General features: G+C 40.2%; 1 protein-coding gene across 1 annotated transcript in view; it reads right to left on the bottom strand.

Annotated features, from left to right (window-relative positions):
• Atrn (attractin) overlaps positions 1-18,824 on the bottom strand; it is a 132,830-nt gene that overhangs the window by 75,577 nt on the left and 38,429 nt on the right. The window contains exons 4-8 of the mRNA XM_021194966.2: positions 15,604-15,732; positions 14,354-14,559; positions 13,068-13,236; positions 2,365-2,455; positions 1,320-1,563 (exon numbers count right to left, since the gene is read on the bottom strand). Coding sequence (XP_021050625.1) covers positions 1,320-1,563; positions 2,365-2,455; positions 13,068-13,236; positions 14,354-14,559; positions 15,604-15,732 — 839 coding nt within the window. The remainder of the gene's footprint in view (positions 1-1,319; positions 1,564-2,364; positions 2,456-13,067; positions 13,237-14,353; positions 14,560-15,603; positions 15,733-18,824) is intronic.

Here is an 18,824-nt window from a genome sequence, read left to right as displayed (position 1 = left end):
GGGGGAAGGCAACCTGTCAACAAAAACAAAAAGTCAAATTTTAGGTCCAAGCTGGAGACAGCTTTCCAGTCTACTTCTCTCTGACCAGCTTTCTCTGGAGATCTCCAGACAGCTAGCTCTCTCTCTCTCTCTCTCTCTCTCTCTCTCTCTCGCTCGCTCGCTCGCTCGCTCGCTCGCTCGCTCGCTCGCTATTGCAAAAACTGTTCTGGATAGCTCTTCTCCTGCAGGTCTTAAGCCCAGTTACTCTAGGTTTCCTATAAATCAGCATCCTGGGACTTGGGGCCCCTTGGGAGACAGCAAGCACACATTTCCTTTTAACATTACAAAAGAATTCAGAAATCTGCCTGCCTCTGTTAACACAGACAATAAACTAGTTGGGTACCCTGCCTTGAAATTACCATTTCTACCACACCAGGGCCTAACCTTGCTCTGTTCCAGGCACACCCTGAACTCAGGACTTTGCCTTCCTAAGCACAAGCTTAGCTGGGTGGCCTCCCCTGGCAATCAGCACTCCCTAAATCTCTTTAACTGCTTCTTTAGTATCTGTCTGACAAGTTGGCTCACAGCGAAGCTGCTTTTGTTCCTTTAGATCTGTGAAGTCCCTCGTACAATTCATATTGCATCCTTCTATTTTTGTATAGTTGAGGAAGTATATATTTTTGAACTCATGTTCTTTTCCACAGCCTTAAGAGCTATCCTGAAGGTCCCAGCATTTACTTCCCAGACTCACGCTAGCTCTGATGATCATGAAGTCATTCACATTAACAGGAAGGACATTCCTTAAAAGAGCATGAAATATGTACATTATTATACAAACAAGGTTTATGCCCACAGTGTGACATGCATGGAGGCCCAGGCCTGCTGCCCCTGTCCCAGGGTAGGAACCATGTCATTCTGTCCCGACCTGGACCATGCTGGACTCATCAGTTCTCTCTCTTTTGCTTCTAATTTGAAGGTGCAAACGATGACTGTGAGCGCCTGACTTGCTTGATGTAGACTAATAGGTAAAATAAATATCCCAATTTTCCCTCAGCTTTCCTTAATACAGCTGCCAGCTTGGACCCACAATCTGACTTTTTGGGTTTTTTGACACCTCCTTCCTCAGAACTCCTCCCAAGCCAAGACTAGACCTTGACAAGTAAGAAGCAGCTGCTGCACAGGGATATCAACAACCTCAATCTCACCAGTTATCTACTGATACTATTTCAAGACAAAGTACTGGATCAAGAGCATGCTGAATTTTGTTATAGTGTCCTAATAATAAGGGCAGAGTTTTCAATCTGATATTCAAGATGCCTCCATTGGAAAAAGATACATACCCAAGTCATATTCCTGCACAATGCTTATATATCCATAGAGTGGGCAATGACCGAAGATGACCAACATGACCACACGGCCAGATGCCAGTGTGACAATGTGTGCTGAGTGTCCAACCACTGCATACTGATCCTTAGCTTTTGGAGTTAACAATACCCATGATTCATTATGAATATGAAATACTCTCAGCTCATTGGTCACGTTCCCTGTTGAATCAATTTTTCCTCCATACATGTAGATTTTATCCTATAAGAAAGATGTAAATAGGATTTTTAAAACCATTAAGAAATCAACTCTAGGGCTGGAGAGATAGTTTATCAGTTATGAACATTTGCTGCTCTTGCAGAGGACCAGGGTTTGGTTCCTAGTACCTACATGGCAGCTAACAGCCACCGATGCCCTCCTCTCCTAGCCTCTGGAGGAACAGCATACACAGGCACACATGCAGGCAAAACACCCACATACACAAAATAAAAGTAAATACATCATTTTAAAAACTACTATTGGAAAACAAAAATGACTGGTTCACAATCTCATTGTTATCCCAGCTTAAGAAGTATGAGTAAAGGAGCTCTTCAGTGACTTGCTAGAACTAGCATAGAGAAAGAACTAACCAGAACAAGTCACATTCTTCATCTCTCTAAAACACCTTCTCTACATGAAATGTGTTACAGAACAAAAATGGTGTGGAAAATAAAGTTGCCTCATTCTACAATATACACTCAAAACAAGGAGAAAACAATGGCTACTCAGTCACATGCATGCAGTGTGCTAGACTTGATAATGGACATAGGCTCACTGACACTATTTAATCTTCATTGTTAACCATTTCCACTGAGATCAGAGTATCCAAATACAAGACCATGAATTAAAATAGTTCTAACTTCAATTTCCAATTACAACTTGATGACAACTTGGTGAATTATATACCTCCATGACATCAAGCAAAGCTTATACCAACTAAAACCAAAGCTGTTTAGTATTCAATGGCATAAAGCAACAGGAAGAGTTGAACTTCTTGCTTGGTGAAGAATTGAGATAGTTTACCTTATGTAATGCCAAAGAATGACCATATCTTACAACCACACTGTTCACAGAATGGTTTAGTGGAAGCCATTCCCTAGAAGTCAGGTCATACCTGCAAAATAAACAGACCATATTTTCACCCAAATGACAAACAGAATATCTTGTATTCTTCTAAGTATGATGTAATCCAGTTCAAAGATTTTCAACAAATCAACTGGGGATTTTAGGGAGGCACATGCTACTCTGGCAAACATACCTTATGCCTGGGCCCAATGAACATGTGAGAACTCAAAAATGGGGAAGTTGACTACACAACCCTGGGATAAGACAAACATCTACTGGAAGCTTCTATAGTTTCCTATAAACCTCTTCTACGTAACAACCTAAGCTATCTGACATTTGTACTATAAAGGGACTTAATAGTTCGTGATAACTTTTACTCATTTAATAATGACAACCTGAAAGTAAGTATTGTGAAGGGAATAATAATTAAAAGAGAAATAACTGGGTATATAAGATGGCTCAGTGAGTAAAAGTGCTTCCTGCCCAAGTCTGACTATCTGAATTCTATCCCTTGGACTACATGGTAGAATAAGAGAACCAACATGTGTGTGCAAAGCATGTGCACACAGTCAGGAGATCTGGAGTGAGTGGAAGGGAGAATTTGGACTAGATATTATCAAGATCATTGTGTGTGTGTGTGTGTGTGTACATGTGTATGTATGAAATTCCCAAAGAAGAAATAGTTTTAAAGAAAATTATCAGTATTTCTTTTTATTTAATCTTTTGCTTAAGAAAGCTACAACTGTAACATTTCAATCTTACTATAAATGTGTGGGAAGTGGGTGTGGCCGTGGCTGTGGCCTTGTGAGCCAAGATGGCACCCTGGTTCACTGCCAAGCCCTGTCATTCCCTGCTTGATTACCAAAAACCTGATTATGCACACCTGAGTGATTACGCATCGCCTGCCTGACGCATAGCGTCATTCAGCATGATATTGAGTCACTGACCTATCAACACCCACCCTGTCTGCGTGCATGGCTCGCGTATAGAACATGCTGAATGCTGATTGGATGATAAGTGATGAGAGACGAGTGCAGAGGATGGAAGGGGATAAATTGGGCGATCCCAGAATAAAGTAGAAGCTGAGAAGCAGAGAAGAGAAAAGCTGAACTACTGTAGAGAGCTGGGGTGAGCTGTAGAGAGAATAAAGGAAGCTGCAGGAAGCTGTGGAAGTTGCTCAAACCCTGCCTTGGCGTAAGTGTCGTCTTTGCCCCACCTCTGCGGGACTGAGGTGGGGGGGGGCGCATCATAAATGCACTTAAACTTCTAAAATACAAGATTAGTAAAGTAAAATTATTTTCAGGGCTGAAGCAATGAATGGCTTAGTGAGTGAAGTGCCTGCTGAGCACATGTGAGAATCTAATTTTAGATCCTTAGATTCCATAGAAAATATGAGTGTGGAGTCACCTCTCTGGAACTGCAGTTCCAGGGGTGGAAGGGTGTAGGCAGGCAGACCCCATCTACCTAAAAGGTAAGTGACAGACCCTGTCTCCAAGCAGCCAGGGCCAAGGACAGAGGGAAGCGCCTGATGTTGGCCTCGGCGCCCGTCCACATGCACGGCAGAAGTGCACAGACTCACGGGTTTATACATTATGAATATAATAATAGTTTACAGGGGCTGGAGAGATGGCCTAGTGGTTAAGAGAACTGACTGCAATTCCCAGCAACCACATGGTGTTTCACAACCATCTGTAATGGGATTTGATGCCCTCTTCTGGTGTGTCTGAAGACAGCTACAGTGTACTCACACACATGAAAGAAATAAATAATTTTTTTTGTTTGTTTGTTTGTTTTTTGAGACAGGGTTTCTCTGAATAGCCCTGGCTGTCCTGGAACTCACTTTGTAGACCAGGCTGGCCTCGAACTCAGAAATCTGCCTGCCTCTGCCTCCCGAGTGTTGGGATTAAAGGCGTGCGCCACCACGCCTGGCCTATAAATAAATCTTTGAAAACATAATAGTTTATAGTCCTGCCATGTAGTTCATGCTTATTCATGAATAGTACTGAATAATCACAATCAATTAAAATATTCTTTTTTTTTTTTTTTTTAAAGAAAACCTACTGTGGTAGTTTGAATGAAAATGGACTATATAGATTGTTATCTTTGAATACTTGGTCTCCAGTTGGTGGACTTTTGAGAAGGTTTAGAATTTATGGCCCTGGGGAGTAAGCTTTGAGGTTTCAAAGACTTTCCCAGTGTATTCTCTCTACCTTCTTCTTTTGGATCAAGATGTGAGCTTTTTGACTTGGTGTTTGATTTTGAGGCAGGATGTCATGTAGCCTAGGCTGATCTTGGACTTGTTATATAGCCAAGGATAACCTTGAACTTCAGATTCTCTGTTCTCTCCCTCTGGAGTGCTGAGATGACAGCATATGCACCATGCCCCACTTCTGAGGTGCTGGACAGTGAATCCAGGGCTTTCTACATGCTAGGCAGGCACTCAACCAGCTGGGCTACACTTTGAGACAAGTCTTCCTATCTAAAATACTAATGTTCACAGAAATTCCATGAAAATTAGTAAAGCAATAACACCAATATCTGTATAAAATATATAAAGCCCTAACACGTGTTTTGGTAGAGTACACATAAAGAAGATGCTCTAATCTTTAAAACATAGCTCACAAGCAAACGTAGCATCAATACATCTATCTATAATCCGTGTGAGGTGAGTGGCTGTGAGTGCTCCCCTGAGCACCTTCTGTGAACCACATCCAGAGCTGATAGTAAAGTAAGCCCAAACAACAAGCAGAGCAACAAGCACACATATGCACTCAGGTAATTTAAAATAAGCAGAAGTTCCTGAAAGGAATTTAGAACTATAAAAAATAAAAATAAAACAGGGAGAACCTGTCTGAGCTAGATGGTCAGAGGAGATCTTTTCATGAGACAGTTAGATTGAACTGTAAAGAGGAGGAGAAACCAGTCCTTACACATAATAACAGGACGTCTAGACAGAAGGACACCAGTGCAAAAGCACTTGGAGGTGGGGTGCACATGTGCTTCATGGGCAAGGGAAGAAGACTGTTACCGCAGCACAGAGGACAAACAGTGGTTGAATGGTCATACAGGACCGTTATATCTAGTGGGATGGTATTAATTGGGGGGGGAGTTCTATGTGTGTGTGTGATTGTACTTGTTTCTGTTTCTTGCTAAATAGCACAGGCTAGAGCTATTTTCTAATTCACTGTCCTCCTTACTGAGCTGTCAGAGTCCTGGGAGTACAAGCATGCACAACCAAGCCTGGCTAGCAATGGCTTTTAAGAATATAGTAAATGATAGGATCTGCAATTTTTAAATATTTTCCCATTCACCTTTACAAATGAATTAAAAGCAATAGAAACATAAATCTGACAGAACTCTACTGCAAGAGACTAAGTAGAAACCAATAAACATAAAAATAAATAAATATAACATGTATTTGTTGAAAGAGTTAGTAAAAATAGACATGAAGTTATGATAAAAGCTGTGAAGGAAGTTTCAAAATGATTCCTAGGTTTCTTGCTCCAAGAAAGAAACACATGGGCTAAAGAGATGGATCACAGGCAAGAACCCTTGCTCATCTTCCAGAGAACCTGGGTTCAGTTCCCAGTACCCACATGACAGGCTCACAGTTAACTGGAACTCCAGTTTCAGGAATTCAATGCCCTCTTCTGGAATTGCTTGCATGTGGTGTGTGTGTGTGTGTGTATGTGTGTGTGTATGTGTGTGTGTGTGTGTGTGTGTGTGTGTGCATACAGGCAAGACATTCATAAACAAAAACAAGTAAGTCTAAAAAAAAGAAGAAAAGAAAGGGGGAACGAGGAGCTGAGGACATGGCTCAATTAGTAAAGTGCTTGTCAGACAATTGGGATCATGCTTGTAATCCCAACACTGTGGAGGCAGAGACAGGAAGCTCCCTACAGTTTGCTGGATGAATCACTGAGCATTGGGTTTAGTCTCAAAACCCTGTCTCAAAACAAAGAGAATAGAAATCAATTATGGAAGACACTCAACACTGACTTCTGGCTTCCACATGTGAACATTCACACATACAAATAGAAGGAAAACAATGATGGGGCACAAGTAAAATCACATGACGGCGTGTGTCACACAGAAGGGGAAGTCACTTTCACAGTTTACTTCAGCTTTCTGTGGACACAGCACTAGTAGTGATAGGAACAATTAGGTTATTAGTAAAGTAGTTACAATTATTTGTACATTTGTTTCTTTTGCAGACAGGATCTTTGTATGTGCCTATTCTGGCCTCAAAAATCATAGTCTTCCTGCCTCTGTAATCCAAGTTCTGGTACTGATGCTACCACACACTACCACAGCCAGATCTAGATTTAGGGCAGAATTTAAAGACAGAACCAATGAGAACTGATGAAATATCACAACAGTCAGGTATCTGAGTAGTACCCATGACACTCCCCACCTCCCTGCTTCCTGGTGCTCACACCCAAGGGTAATACTCTGGGTCCTGAGTATAAGCAGAATCAATGACTTCTTCTAACAAGGAGGAAGTAAAGATGATAGGTTGTCATTTCTGTGATCCACACTGACAGCAAGACTCAATCAAGGCTCTTCTTGTGGCCTCATGACATAACACATCCACAGGTGAGCACCACTAACAAATTAAGCATAGACAGATGAGGAGCTAAAAAGACAGCCTGTGTGTACTGAAGGCAGCATCCAACATTTCTGCATTTTCAAAAGGCTGTTAAAGGAAGGATGGTACAAAGGGAATGTGACAGCGACCCTGATGACAGCAAACCAAAGAAGAAAAGAGATGCATTGACAATCTATGAAGCTTTGCCCAGGTCCTTCATGCCACAGACAGCAATGGAGAACTGAGTTTCTCATGAAATGGAAAGACTCCAGAGAGGCTGATTTAGTGCTGGCAGAATGAAGTTTCTTCAAATTGTAATTCTTTTTCTTAAACCTTATTTCTTGTTAAGTGTACAGGAGTTTTGCCTGCATATGTGTCTGTGTACCATATGAATACAGTGCCCATGGAAGCCAAGAAGAGTGTCCCCTGGGACCAGAGTTACAGATGGTTGTGAGCCAACATATGGGCACTGAGAACTGAACCCATGTCCTCTGGAAGAACAGCCCATGCCTTAACTGCTGAGTCATGTCTCAATCCCTGTAACCGCTTTTTATGAAGAGACTGATGAAGATGAAGCTCATAACAGTTTGTAATTCTAATATGCATTTATGTGGCTATACAAAATCTAGATCTTGGTTTCAAAACTACTAGCATGAAAAATAACTAAGATCTAAGTAAGATCAAATTTGTTGTGTTGGTTTGCAAGGTAATGACAGATGTTGGGGTTGTCTCATTTGTTTTATATCCATTAGTTATTTCAAACCCATGCTTTTCATAGTTGCTTCCTTTAACAACAAAATACTTGATACCATGGTATATGTCCTCTTCACTAGGAAACAGCTTTTTCTAAATGTTAGGTGATTTTTTTCAGTCATTGTTCAACCAGAATTAATTTTTTGAAGATTTCTATCATTTTTAGCTATACATATGTATGTTTGTGGAGCATATGTGTGCTGGTGCTTGCATGGGCCATAGGCGTTGGCTCTTCCTGGAGCCGGAGATGAGTAGTTGTGAGCTGCCTGATGTGTGTACTAGGATCCAAACTTGGGTCCTCTGGAAGAACAGCAAGCAGCCTTAAGTGCTGAGTCATCTCTCTAGCCCCTAAGAACTTATATTTAACCAGGATACAGAAGAACTACTATGGATCCTGTGTGTGTGTGTGTGTGTGTGTGTGTGTGATACTTATGTAACTCGTGTTGTTTTTGTTTGATATTTTTAATAAACCAAGGGGCTGGCAGGATTGCTCAGTGGTTAGAAGCACCTTTTGATTTCCCAGTGTACCCAGCTTTCATCCCTAGCACTCACAGCTCCCTGTGACTCCAGCTCCAGAGCCCTTCTTCAGGTCTCCTTGAGCACCACATACACGTGGTGTACATTCACACAAGCACACACACATACACATAAATAAAGTGAATCATAAAGTACAAATATCAACTCAAACAAAAACCGTAGGTGATAACACACATTCTTCAGACACATTATTATGAATCATTTCAGGTTCAGCAGAAATTCTCTTGAAGCTACAATCTTCCAATCAAACAGATGATTCTGTGGGACAGTTTAGGTTAAATGATTTAAAAGCAGTCACAATCAAATTTATATACATCATGCAAATATAGTAGTTTATTTACAAACTTTTGTCAATACCACCTCCCCATTCAGACAAGGAAGCCAGACAAACTCTAGCTTACTTTAATTAGCTAAGCAGTCAGCCATCCCATCAGAGTTGCAATCTATGTACTAAAAGGTTGTGACCCAGGGAATATCTAAGATAGTGATGGAAATGGCATCACAGGAGTCGAGGTGACTGCAGCTTTAGACTGCTGAACAGAATTTGGTAAAGCAGACATTGGCCTGAGAGCTTTTTCTTTATCCTGGCTCACAGCTTGCTATTAGGCTTGATCTCTTCAGAACTTGGGTTACAACAGGAAACAGGAAAATAACTTCAGTATCATGTTACCCAACTGTGTATTATTTACTTTATGGTAAATAATGGTAAACAGGAGTCAATAAACAGTTTCATATTCCATGGGGGGGGGGAGCCAGGTGTCTTAGTTACTGTGCTACTGCTGTGAAGAGACACCATGACCAAGGCAACTTATGAAAGAAAGCATTTAATTGGGAACTTGGTTACAGCTTCAGAGAGTGAGTCCCTGACCATCATGGCTGGAGCATGGCAGCAGGCAGGCGTGGCCCTGCAGCAGCAGCTGAGAGATCACATCTAACCCACATGCAGCAGGCAGAGAGAATGTGACTGGGCCTGGTGTGGGCTTTTGTGCAGGGATGACATGACATAGACACCAAGATTCAAATCTATAAGCCTATGGAGTCCACTCTCACTCAAGCCACAACAGGCATGATGACATATACCTACAATCTCTGCACATAGTAGGCCTAGTACTTCAACAGTTTTCTGAAGTTTGTTTGTTTGTCTGTTTATTTGAAACAGGCCTCCTGTATCCCTGCTTAACCTCAAACTCCCAATGTAACTGAAATGAAAATGATCCTCAAATGCTGATCATCCTGCCTCTGCCTCCATGGTTCTGAAATTATAAGCATGTGGGTACATGACCACACCCAGTTTTATGTAGTGCTAAGGATGAAATCTGGTGCTTCATGTATGCTAAGCATGTCTTCTACCAACTGAATGACAGCCTCAGCAACGGGCTGGTGGTACATTCTGGAGTATGTCAAGGTGTGTGAGATACAATGTTTATGACTAACTGTGTCAGCATTAAAAATGAATATAAAAATTTTTTAGGGGAGAAGGCTAACTCTGAGCTGGGTGTCATGGCATTCACCTTTAACCCCAATCCCCAATCAGAGAGATTTGTCTCCTCTCCCTCTCAAGTGCTTACATTAAAACCTTTTGCTATCAGGCCCTGGCCTTCTTTTAATTTAAGACTTACTGTTTTCCCTATTGTTCCGACTGGAATTTCTAATGGTCTGTCTGGAGGCTCGCTGGCTCTTTCTTGCCTCTGTCCTGCCAATGCTAATCCACCCATTTCTGTTTCCATTGCTGCATTTTTTAATTTTACAACTCTATCTGATAGTCTCTTTTTAGATTTATTTATTTTTATCTTATGTGTATGAGTGTTTTGCTTGCCTTCATATCTGTGTAGCATGTGCATGCAGTGCCAGTAAAGGCCACAAGAGAGCGTCTAGATCCTCTAGAACAGAAGTCCCAGCTGGCTGTGAGCAGGAGAAAATGCTCTCAGCCTCTCAGCCATCTTCCAGGCCCTCCACTTAAGATTCTTTCTAATAATTATTATTACATTTATTTATTTGGGCAAGGCCATGTATTTGCCAAGGCACAAAGATAATCAGAAGGCAACTGTCAGGCATTGGTTCTTTCTTCCACCCATGTGGGTCCTAGGGATTGCCTGGGTCATCAGGCCCAGCTGGAAAAGTGCCTTAACTTGGCCTCTGATATTCTGTTATGTCTTGTATTTGTTTTGGTGAGACTTTCTATTCTTTCATTTGTTTTGTATGTGTGTAGCTGATCATTGTAGTGTTTTAGGTTAGCCACCTTTAAATTCCTTGTCAGATAATTCTAATGTGTGTCACCCTAATGTCATTGTCTCTTTGATTTCTCATTCAAAATGAGATTGTATTAGCTCTTGGCTGGGCAGATTTTGTATATCATGCTGTCAGACTCTAGATCCTCAGCTATTTCAGGCCTTCTTTGACCCCACTCCCATAGGATGGAGAAGGTCAACTTATTACTGCCATTACTGTTGCTGAAGTCAAGTAGAAGTCGATGTTCCCCACACGGTCTCCACTGGCACTGTATGAGCAGAAGCCGTCTTTCTAACTGGTGAACCTGAAAGCCCTATCACTACTTGGTGTCCCTGGTACTAACCCTAATAGTTGGGGCATCTTACTATATCCTGGTAAGGATGGTCATCCAGGCTCTCCACTTAGCTTTACTGGCACAGATCAGGCCAGGGCTAGATTTCTGTGGCATCTGGCTGGCATAGAGACATTACTATTGAAAGTTTTGTTTTTCTAAATCCTTGGACTAAAGAGAGCACATATTTTCTGGAAGATCTTGCCTTTAATTTTTTTCTTTTATTCTTTTGAGATGTTATATATAATTAGAGGCCCTGCACATGGAGGCAAGAGCCCCACCACTGGGCTACATCCTACGTTTTTTTCCTTAGGGCATTTTTTTCCTTTCTTGTACCTATCAGCATTACTAAGTGGCAAATGTACTCAGCAGTAAATTTAAAATACATAGGCAAAAAGAAAAGTCTGAGGACGCCCTGCCTCATGGTGTTCACTGTGCTCAGGAGTACAGAGCCATGTTGTTTTCTTGGTGCTGTTTAGTTTCTCTTGGTTGTTTACACAGTGTTCAAGGCGTGTTAATCATAGTCAGTATTTAAATTCTTTCTTAGGTCAGCAAGACAGCTCACAGAGGAAGAGCGCTTCGCTGCTGCCTGATGACCTGGGTGACCCAAGAGATCTGACCTACAGGGTGGGAGCACAGCGCGGCATTCCAAGTCCTTCTGACCACACAAGCACTAGGGCACACATACACACAAGATACATAAATGTTAAAAAAAAAAAGAAAGACATTTATATTTTTCTCCGTATAATTTAAAAGATTCCTCCCTTCAACACTTTTGCAAAGCAGTATCATTGTGTTTGTATATGTGTGTCCTTCCACATTTTGTCTTCAATTCTAAATTTTTAGAATTATTAGCTTGATCCTCTTATTTCTACTACTTTCTCTAGTAGACTGTTCTTTCATATTATACATCACTCTCCTGTCACTTAACTTGTTTTAGAATGTTAGAGCTGTCAGCCATTTTATAAGGTTACTTCGCTGTTCTAAATTATTTTGTGTCTTTTAATTACTGTACCTGGGTGATTCAAAAACTGTGTGTGGTGGTTTGCTTGAGGATGGCTCCAATAGGTTCAACACTTGGTCCCTAATTGGTGGAACTGTTGTGGGAAGGATTGGGAGGTATGACCTTGTTGGAGGAGTGTGTCACTGGGAGTGACCTTTGAGGTTTCAAAAGCCCATGCTAGGCCCAGTGTGTTTTCTCTTTCTTTCTCTCTCTCTCTCTCTCTCTCTCTCTCTCTCTCTCTCTCTCTCTCTCTCCTCCCACTTGCTTGCAGATCCGATCCGAGCTCTTAGCTACTCCTGTCCTGTGCCTTGCTGCTACCATGCTTCTTGCCATGATGATGTTCATAGACTTACTCTCTGAAACTGTAAATAAGCCCCCTAATGAAATGACTTCTTTTAAAACTGCCTTGATCATGGTGTCTCTTCAAAGAAATAGAACATTAACAAAAACACTATACCGAACTACCTAATAATCCTACTAATTCTAAGATGAATGCTAATGCTTCATAATTACTAATAGAAAAAATTTCCAGGCCATAAAATTAACATGTTTAAGTATGTATAAATCTTGTCTTGAAATCTGTTCTCTATAACGAACTCTAATATGATAATGTATATTCTACCTTCAAAAAAGCACAAACAAGACTTCAAACCCTGGAAATTATTAGACAAAGGCCATTTAATACTAATAAGCTATAAACTGAAACCATCTGATATAGGAAAACTATTAATAAAATCAAGATAAAATAACCCCTATTTATATAACTTACTATATACCTAAAGCAAAATATCAGAGAAATTACCTTAAAAGGATAAATTATTCTTATTTTGACAATGAATTCTTTGGGGCTTTAAATTGTAGAACATCAACATATATCAAGAAAGTTTAGATGAAAACTACCAAAGTTTAAACAGATTTTCCTCGGTAATTACTGGTGATTTCTTGGCTTTTTATTATTTTTACACTGCAGTTTTTCAGGGTGGAAACTTAAGTTTCATACAGAAGCATTTAACACCACTTTCAGAGCTGGTAATGGCACAAAGGGCAAAGCATTACAAGCCTGGCAACCTGAACCAAATACCCAAAACTTATGCAAAGGTGAAAGGAGAAAACTAACTCCACAAAGTTGTCCTTTGATCTCCTCTTGCACACCACTGCATACACCGCCTTATATACACTCAGTAATAATAAATAAAATATTTAATTATAAAGACACTTACGCTAAAACCATGCTGTAATCTGAATGGTTGAACATATATCCGCCAACAACCCACATTATATTTCCATTGACCACAGCTTTATGAGAGGCTCTGGGAAGCTTTAAATCAGAATATTCTTCTCGAGTCCAAAAAGACTGGTTAGCTGGCACAGGAATTGAACATCCAGGACCTAATAAACAACAACAAATAGCTTCACAAAATGCAGCCTGAAAGTTTATAGTATTCCAAGTTCTAATCTAAGTGCAAAGAATATTTAAAGACTTGTGTTTCTATTAGCACTTAAGTGCAAACATCTTTAACTTGTGGGGTTTTAAAGGTTTTTACATGTACAGGTATTTTACTTGCATGTACGCATATGTACCACTTGCCTGCTTGGTACCCAATGATGTCAGGAAAAGGCATTGGATCCCCTGGAACTGGAGTTACAGATCTTATGAGCTACTATGTGGATGCTGGGATCAAACCTGAGTCCTCTGAAAGAGCAACCAGTACTCTTAACCAAGAAGCCATCTGCTTAGCACCTAACCTGAGTTTTTAACTTACTCAAGATATAGACCAAAACCAATCACTTCCTAATAAAATTTAATACTACACACTTTCTGATAATTTGGCAATTTCTGATAATCAGGTTAAACTTTTTTAGAGGTAAAAATCTTGCTGAAGCAGCATTTAGTAGAAAGGGTAGACCAAGGGGTTATTATATTAATTCATGTGGAAAAGGCATTAGGGTTGAAATATAATGACAGATCAAAATCAATCTTCTGGCAAATCCAGGAGCTGAATAGATGAAAGAGACAAAGGGAGAACTGGACAAACTAAAAACATTTACATGAACACTTTCTTTCTGAGGACCTAAGCATAGAAGGAAAATCACTTAACCAATGATGGCTGCTTCCTCAAGACTCCAGGGAATTCCCTACAGTTCCTTAGTACCCGGTTGTGTTGGGTAATGGCATTAGATGACAGCAGTGAGATTCTAAGGAAACAGTGATACTGCCGCTTGTCCCCCCTCAGCTTGATTCTCTGCTTCTCTATCAGCAGACCATGTTCCCTAATTTTCACGAATGAGTTGCAAAGGATTTGTCAAACCTTTCCACAATTCTAAGCACATGGATAACAACCACATATATGTAAATTTCAAAGAATCTGAATAAAGGGAGGTGAATGCTTAAATGCCACCTGATACATGATTAACATAAGGCGTATAGCTGCTAAAATAAACTCCCTCACAGTTCACTAACTTAGAACTTTCTGTGAGGGAAAGGACTTTGAAGGGCAGCTCCTACCCTGCCAGTGAGGGAAGCAGGAGCACCCTCTGGTATCGCTTGCGTTACAGATGCCTCGGTGAGGAAAGCCACAGTTGTCTGTACAGTGAGGAATGTCACACGACTCCCCTTTCCAGTTTTCAGAACATTCACACTCAACAGTGCTGCTGCTGTTACTGCTCTTACATTCTCCTCGGCCTGAGCAATTATTCGGACACATGTCAAAACTACAAAGACAGGAGAAAACTAAGTCAACAATTTCAATTAAGCAACATTTCAATTAATGCAGACCTTCTTCCTACAGTTTAAGTTCAGTTCATTTGCAAGTGTGACTGCAGGACTTACCAGTCAGCCCAAGTGTGCTCAGAGAGCTCTGTATAGCTAGAGCCCCAGGCTCAGGCAATGAAATCAAATCAACCTTGCTGCATTCACATATGAAGGAGGAAGAATAAATAACTCACAAAGTTAGAGAAATTACAAAACAATAGACATTGTGCAAAACCACTTAGACTTAGCCCAAGGCTGGCAACCAGGCCCTACTCTCTCTGGTAGCTCACTAGTGAAGAGCTCTACAAAGGTGGCAAGGCCATGCTAGGAAGTGGGGGTAGGAGAGGAATCCAGTGAACTGCCGACACCCATGGCATACATTTCTCTGTAAAGAGTCTGAGAACAGAATTTAAGATTACTTTCCAGTGATGTAGTTAAAGGTCTTTAGTAACTTTTATCAGCTTAGATGGAGAAGAGCAGTTAACTTCATGTATGAGTTTAAGTGTCTCATGACTTAAGATAACAGTTTTGCTACAATTTGAAATGACATAATTCAGACTTTTTAAAGGGGTGCACTAGTGAACTATTACAATAGTTTAAAAATATAGATTTATCCTACTGATGATTATTACTGAGACACTACTAGTCTTTGTTAAATTCACTTAGCAAAACTCCTGACATTTCCTTCCAGCAGCAGAAGAATGTCTCTCTCTTCTAGGAGATGCTCAGTGACAAGATCTAGAAAGACCAAGAACTGTGGTCCCAACCACTGGGGCTGACATTTGTTTAACTTTTTATCTCCTGTTTCTTCAATTATGAAAAGTAAAAAAAAAGAAACAGTGCCTACCTCTCACTCTCACTGAATACTTAAAAGAACTTTAAATAAGAAAATTCATGTTAATATTTAGCAAGGAGCCTGACTAGCTAGAAGCCCCCCCCCCCAATATATTAGTGTTACTAAGTCATTTGAGTAGTATCACAAATATTAAATCTAAATATCTTACTTGTAAGTGATATTAAATCCAGTCAGATTATAAGCAGCATCACTGAAAAAATGCAACAGTGCATAACCTGAAGTGACAGTCACTTCAGGAGCCGTCTCATTGCCATCTCTTTCAGGAACAATGAGGCCACTGAAATGTAAACACAGACCAGATTACAGCAATTTCAACAGAATCCATCTATATGTTACCATTTGATCCTGCCGCTCCTGTTCCAACACACAGTGTAAATGTGACTCAAATTCACAGACCCATCTGCCTCCACCCCCTGGGTTATAGGCATGTGCTACTATGCCAAGCATCTAAAAGGATTTGAAATCTATGACTTTGATTGAGTTTTTGTTTTTTGTTTTCGCTATAAACTCTCTATGATACTCTCAAGTCTCTACAATTACATTATTAACAAACTTTATGAATTGACAATTGTCAAATATGTACTGTTGAAAGAAACTACTTTACATATTTTTGTAATATGTATCATATATTATCTTTTTAATATATTTTATAGATGTCTTATATAAGTAAAAATAGAAAAGTTTACTGAATTTATAATCCTTATACTATTAGCTTTCAGTCATATTTTTGTTGTTAAACTGGTAACACACATTTTATGTTTATAATTCACTGTCACGGAAGGCTCCAAAGGCTCTCCCTAGAATTTCAGTAAGAAAACCTAGTAGGTAATATTTGAAGTTTTAGATGCCAGTAAATTCATGTGTAAAGATTTATTGAAGACATTTGACCCACAAAATCATACCACCTTGTTTTACAAAAGATACATACTAACTTGAAGGCTGGAAATGGTGGCACATGTCTTTAGTCCCAGTAATAGGGAGATAGTCTGTGTGTAACTTGAAACCTCATTATAGAATGGAAGTGTCTACCCCACCTCACTTTACCAACAGTAAGGAATATTATGTTGGTCCCACTCATTTAATACATGATGTACTCCCAAGGTAAATCATTTTCATGTTTTGTCGCTCCTAGGTTTTTGTTTGGTTGGTTGGTTGTTTTTTTGCCATTATCAATTCACTACAACTACTACCACCAATCACAGTCAAGAGAAAAGCCCATGTGATTTGCTCCATACATACAACTTCACTCAATAAGCATCTTGTCACCAACTACTCTCTCTTTCACTCACTCAATCCCTAGTCCCCTAATATTTCTGACGATCACACCAGGTAAATTCCTAATTCAGGGTTATGACCATCTTAAAAGCTATGACCTAGCAATTCTCTTTGTATAAGAAATACTTCCCCATATATACACGGAAAAACAAAGAACACTACTACAGCACTATTCAGGTGACAACTGACTAAAAGTCACCTAATTGCTTATTTATGGGAGTTGATTTAATGAATCATTACAAATCTGTAGGTCTTCAAGACTAACCAAGAGCCTCATGAAGACAATAGGTAGAGTAGGGAGGCACAGAGAAAAAACAACTGGCCCAGTGTACCTGTACATGTAAGCATAGGTACATGCACATAAAAGTGACACAAGAGAACATAAGAGACTGACGATGAGAAGAGGATGGGATTTTTCATTTAATTTGTGTGTATGTGAACAACTGTATGTGCATGCTATCTGCACCAAAGTGTGTAGGGTACATTAAGTGAGCGTGCCTGCAGACGTCACTATCAGGTGAATTCAATCACTCCCCTCCTTTTTCTTCTGGAGATAAGAGTCTCATTAAGTAGTACTGGCTGGGCTGGAACTCACTATGCAAACCAGGCTGGCCTTGAATTCTCAGAGAGCCTCTTGAGTGCTGGACTTATAGGCATGTGCCACAACACAGCCCACCTCATTTTGGGGAGTAGGATCTTTCACTGAACCTGAGCTCAATGTTTGGTTAGACTGGACTGGCCAGCAAGTTCCAGGACCTCTCTTGTCTCCACCTCTTCAGCACTGTAATCACAGGCTCACAAACCACATCTGGATTTTTACTTGAGTCCTGGAGATCTAAACTCAGATCTCCATGCTTGTGCAGAAGGAATTAAACAACTAAGCCAGCTACCTTAGTATGCAGAGAGATTATAGGAACTCTGAGATCCTGACAGTACTCTAGGGCTTACAGAACACAACACATTTTCTACTATGTATTCAGTTAATAAAAGAATACAAACAAAAAACATGAGAAACATATAGAGGCAGAGATAGATAGACAGACAGACACGCACACACACACACACACTTAGATGGGTGTGGGGGAAGAAAGAGCAAGGCCACCTAGAAACAGATATGTTACATGCAATCTGACTAAATGATCACAGGAAAGGATTGAGGATTTTTAACCACTTGTGGGAAATGCTGTACTCTCCTAGTCTAGCACAGATTTGTAGAAAAAGTAGACCTGAGAGTCTGTCCTTCCACATATCCTGGAAAGTCACTGACTTGATTTCTTCATAGGGACAATGAGAGAAATCCAGACTAGCTCACAGCAGCACAGCAAGGACCAACCAGCAGAGCATGAGAAGTGCTTACAGCAGTGAGATGCTAGAAGTTGCTGACAGTCTTTTTACACAGGGCATTTAAATGTGCAGGTTGAATAAGTATGCCAACTACAACTACAGAGGCTGGACAAGGTAGGTCAGCTTCTTCACTGTCAAAGATGTTTGGGCAGTTGCTTCTATTTACCTTAAAATCAAACTGTGACAGCTTTGATATATATAGATTTCTCCCTGAATAAAAACAAATTACCTCGCTTATGTCAACAATATGGAGTAAATAAACACATAGTCTATCTAGCTCAGCATGCAAAACATGTGAGAAAGAGAAGCTACTAGGAGTCACCCCCCATGCCCCTATCCCTGTCCCTAAGGAAACCAATATATGTAAATGTAGTCTAAGCTGCAGGCAGTCGAAGAACTGCTACCACTTCACAGTCTAAGCACAGGCTAGAAAGTATGATCAACCTTTGAAAACTGTGATAGAATGTTATCATCAATCTCACACACAAATTTCATAACATTTTAAGTAAGTCTATGATGATTCGATGTGCCCCAGTTATATAAGATCCATAAGTCACAGGGTAGACATTCAAGACCACCAACATTTGGAATTTTGTTTTTTGTTGTTGTTGTTGTTTTTTTGTTTTTTGGTGTACTGTGTGTGTGTGTGTGTGTGTGTGTGTATATATATATATATATATATATATATATATATATATATATATATATATATAGGCACCCATGCTCATGTGTGTACATATGTGTATAGGC

This window comes from Mus pahari, chromosome 3 (assembly GCF_900095145.1).
Source record: "Mus pahari chromosome 3, PAHARI_EIJ_v1.1, whole genome shotgun sequence".
Classification (NCBI taxonomy): Eukaryota; Metazoa; Chordata; class Mammalia; order Rodentia; family Muridae; genus Mus; species Mus pahari.
This window is presented reverse-complemented; position numbering and strand designations above follow the sequence as displayed.